Consider the following 3,947-nt stretch of genomic DNA (forward strand, 5'->3'; position numbering starts at 1 on the left):
AAAACCAAGACCCCTCCCTGGTAGTATGAAGTACTACATGCATCAACACCTAGGGACATATTGAACAGATGCAAAATCAGATCACTATATAAGAGCAGGCCTTGAAACCTCACTTCTAGTCCCCCCCCCTGAAAAAGGAAAAAAATAGAAAAAGAAGCTGGAGGAAAGAATAACATATATTATACATAGATTAGTATACTACTAATCTATTCATGTTTCAGGTCGTACTTTCTGTACTGGGATGAAAATGATATCGAACTATACGACTGTGGATATGATCTAGTTACTAGATGTGGTGGGAATATCCATTTAGAATGATGTTCCTCCTGGCGAGAAATTTAACCGCTATGCTCATCGCTATTGGCAAGCCTGATTATGTTGGTTTGGTGATGATGATGATGATGATGATGTAGTCAATCTATCTAGAGGATGGATTTATCAGTGCCTCCTGCAGGTTTAGCACTAAAACTGATGATATCATGATTATGAATTCTCTACATGATAGTATATAGAGGACAGAGGTTAGAACAGTCCCTCCATATCCAGATCCAGGAATTCAGGATTCCCAACCGCCATATCAGCCGCGTTCAGTACATCATCAATGCTCGTATCCATTCCGCCCGTGGACTCGAGTCCCATGTTACCCATACCTCCCATGTTCTGGCTACCGTCCATTCCCGCGGCCGCCGCGGCCGCCGCGTTATCCAGCATCTGGTTGATGTTCTCGTCGTGTCCACCGGGGCCGGATGGCTCGAGGTCCATCTGTCCGGGACCGTCGACGCCCAGTTGCATGTTTTGAATGATGTTGTTCATGTCCAGGTTGGGGACCTGAGAGGGAGGTGTCATGAGCGCGTTCACCCGTCGGTATAGCCGGACGATAACCTCTGCACGTAAGGGGTCTTTCTCGGAGATTTTAGGGACGTTCTCGTGCTGGACGAAGAGAGCGCCGCGGAGGGTGAGGATGAGGCACCGTGGGAGTGGCTCCTTACTGGGGTCAATGGGATGGTGCGAGTAATTGTTCTGGTCCACGGCGAAGGACTCGGCGAGTGGTGCGCAGATCATCGTCGCTGCAACGTCCAGGGCCAAGTCGCCGTTGCCTGACTCAGTCTGTAGCTTGAGCTCCTCGATGAGGGTTGTCAGGACGCGCGCTGACCCCTGGATCTGGATGCCGGCGATGAGCTGTCGGTGCGTGTATGAATGGGGCGCCATGCTCATGTCTGGGCTGGTACTCCATAGCACCAGTGACTGGAAGGTGCTTCGGATACTGGCGAGCAAACCCCCTGGGGTATGACTGGTCCAGGACTCCAGCTCGGTGCGGTGACAACTGCCACTGCGCTGAAAAGACAGACACGGCTCGAGCGCATCCAGAATCGGTTTGACATCTTCTGGCTGCCGTGCTCGGATGCTCTTCAGCTGCTCCTCTAGCGAGCGGGCGGTGATGTTCAGAACCGTCCGGTGGATTTCTTTCGCTTCCCCGGAGATCGAGCTGGGGCTCACCAGCGACTGGAGCGTCTTGAGAGGGATTGACGGGTCACTTTCTGTCTCCCAGATGTGATTACCCAACCAATTCAAGGCCAAGATAAGCGACGGTAGGAGAAAAGGCTCCAGAAGGTCTGATTTGTTAGCGCTGAAAGATGATGTTTCAGACCAAACTCACATTCGAAGCCCCCCTTGAGCGTTTCAAATTCTAGCTTTCCCGCTTCACAGGCCCCCAGACTCTGGTTGAATAGCGTGGTTACGAGGAGGTAGAATTCCTGCGGACTGCAAGCCGACATGGAATCCTCACTGATCCCTTCGGCCACGAACAGAGCGTTGATCCACGCGCCGAGATTCTTGTTCTGCTTCTCGCTGAGATCATCAAGCTTCTGACTGCAGAAGCCATTCTCGAGCAGTCGCATGACAAAGGAATTGTTGCCTCCGATTCCCATGTCATGCGGTCGCAAATCGTATCGGAACTTGAAAGTCAGCACCAGCAACAGAATGCTTCCGAACTCGTCGTAAACTGGTTGGCTCTCTCCCTGGTCCTCGTCCCAGTGCCAGGCATCTAGCAAAGCGCAAAGCGGTTGCAGTATTTGTTTTGCGCCCCGAAAAAGTAGAATCACATCTAGAGCCTGCGTGCGGCGGGACAAGGAATTGCAGATGTTCTTCAATGTCATGGTCTCTTTTTGATTGCAGAGATGGTGCATGACCTAGTCGCGTCAGTCTCGTATTGATGCCCATCGATCAGGGAGCCTACCTCTGTAATGGCACCCACGATGGCACCCGCATTGCCCTCCATAGACTCAATCTCATTGATCAACTGCTCCGCACGCTCCGGATTGGCATTGATTTGCGAAACAAGCTCATCTTTATTATACGGCCCCCCAACAGGAAGAGTCTGCATCGGGTTCTCGCCCAACAGACGCTCAATGCTGGACTCGGGGATCAACTTATGCGAGGCACAAGCAAACAGGAACTCCTGCCGCACATCCGATAGAACCGTATTGCTCTGCATGGCAAACATTTGCGAGAAAGAGGGAAATGTGTTCGGATCAAGCCGGCTCAAAGCATGGCTGATACAAAGCTCCATCGGCAACGACACCATGGAGGCGGCCAACATGGCCGCGATAAAGGCAGGGAGTTTGTTTACGAGGAATGAACGGAATAGAAACATTGATCGGCTGGACTCGCTGCGGTAGCTCGCATTCGATAGGACATCAAACGCAGCCGTGATGATCTCTTCAATGAGAACTTGGTAGTGTCCCTGCGATGGTCAGCTATGTGCTGCAACAGACGGGGTCTACTCACCCCATATCTATTAGAAAGGAAATTAAGCAGCATGCTATCATCGACCAGGGGGCGGCCCACAAGCTAGAAGCCAGTTAGTCTTGTTCGAATAGCATGATGCAACTAATATACCATCGCGTTTATATAAACGTAGAGACCTGCTCTGGAATTAATCATAGGCCCGTCCATGACCGAGTCCTCGAACTGAAGCGCATTAACATTGACATTTTCCATCATGGAAACATCCAACGCTTTAGATGGAGGCTCCCCGAAGAGATTGAACTCCTTCTGCAAGCCATCCAGACGGTTGCGAAGGGGCAACGATACTTCCACGCAGAGGGGAAGATATGCCGACAGAGCCTGACCAAGTTTGATTTTCAAGGCTGGCAGAAGCCGTCAGTATTGAGAAATGCTAGACCGGATACGCAGACACTACCTTCGTGAGAGTCAGCAGAAAGGACCTGTAGGCCCTTAGCAGTCCCTGACAACGCAGCGAGCAAAATCCCCAACGACTCGAACAATGAAACGGCATCAGGGGAAGACATAAGCCCCCCTGTTTGATGACTTGCATCCATGTGGCTATTATGCCAAGCCACAACGGCCTGAATCCAGTCGACAATCGAGTGGAATATACCAATAGCTTCCAGAAAGGTCTTGGGCGCACTGCCCGTGGACACGGAAAGCATAGCATCCTGGACGACTCGAATATCCGTCATCAGGGTATAACATGTCCGTTTCTGTTTGCTCTGCACCGCCTCCGATCCCGGAGACGATGGCTTGTCATGGATAGATGAGTACTTCAGTAGCGAGTTCAGCACGGTGGAGGTCTGAACGACCCCCATCTTACAAAGACAATCGATATACAGTGGGAGCAGCGGATCCCATTTTATCCCTGTCGCGATTCGAGTCTCGAGCAGCACATTTAGCAGCGGCGCTTCCGTGATGGGGCTTCGCTGTAATAGCAGCCGCGTGAGGTTCTTGAACTCCGCGGCATCGATGCGATGGAGCAAACATTGTCGGAGGAAAGTCCCCCATTGCTCGGAGGACGTCATGTTCCAGAATTTTTCGTGGCGATACCTGGTCTTGTGGGGCGCATAGCAAGCGTGGAGGCTATTAAATAAAATTCATACATCCAACCGGGCACTGTAAGAGCATTGCCTCGACATCTTGCTCGGCCGTTT

The 3,947-nt window shown here is 51.5% G+C and overlaps 1 protein-coding gene across 1 annotated transcript; it reads right to left on the reverse strand.

Annotated features, from left to right (window-relative positions):
* Positions 1-468: 468 nt before the first annotated feature.
* Positions 469-3,947, reverse strand: nut1 (putative RNA polymerase II mediator complex subunit Nut1). The gene is made up of 6 exons (XM_025724143.1): positions 3,203-3,947; positions 2,899-3,149; positions 2,788-2,850; positions 2,237-2,743; positions 1,658-2,189; positions 469-1,613 (listed from the first exon to the last, which is right to left on the reverse strand). Exons 1-6 carry the CDS (start codon positions 3,816-3,818, stop codon positions 523-525), a joined length of 3,060 nt encoding a protein of 1,019 aa, XP_025580078.1. The 5' UTR covers positions 3,819-3,947; the 3' UTR covers positions 469-522.

Source organism: Aspergillus ibericus (genome assembly GCF_003184845.1).
Source record: "Aspergillus ibericus CBS 121593 unplaced genomic scaffold BO80scaffold_2, whole genome shotgun sequence".
Taxonomy (NCBI): domain Eukaryota; kingdom Fungi; phylum Ascomycota; class Eurotiomycetes; order Eurotiales; family Aspergillaceae; genus Aspergillus; species Aspergillus ibericus.

What these genes read in the sequence shown, in the direction of transcription:
- nut1 (XM_025724143.1), bottom strand. Translation starts at nt 3,818, where the DNA reads ATGACGTCCTCCGAGCAATGGGGGACTTTCCTCCGACAATGTTTGCTC. An exon ending in TTCTGCTGACTCTCACGAAG is followed by an intron (nt 3,150 to 3,202) that starts GTAGTGTCTGCG and finishes GGCTTCTGCCAG; the next exon opens with CCTTGAAAATCAAACTTGGT. An exon ending in TCCTTTCTAATAGATATGGG is followed by an intron (nt 2,744 to 2,787) that starts GTGAGTAGACCC and finishes TGACCATCGCAG; the next exon opens with GGACACTACCAAGTTCTCAT.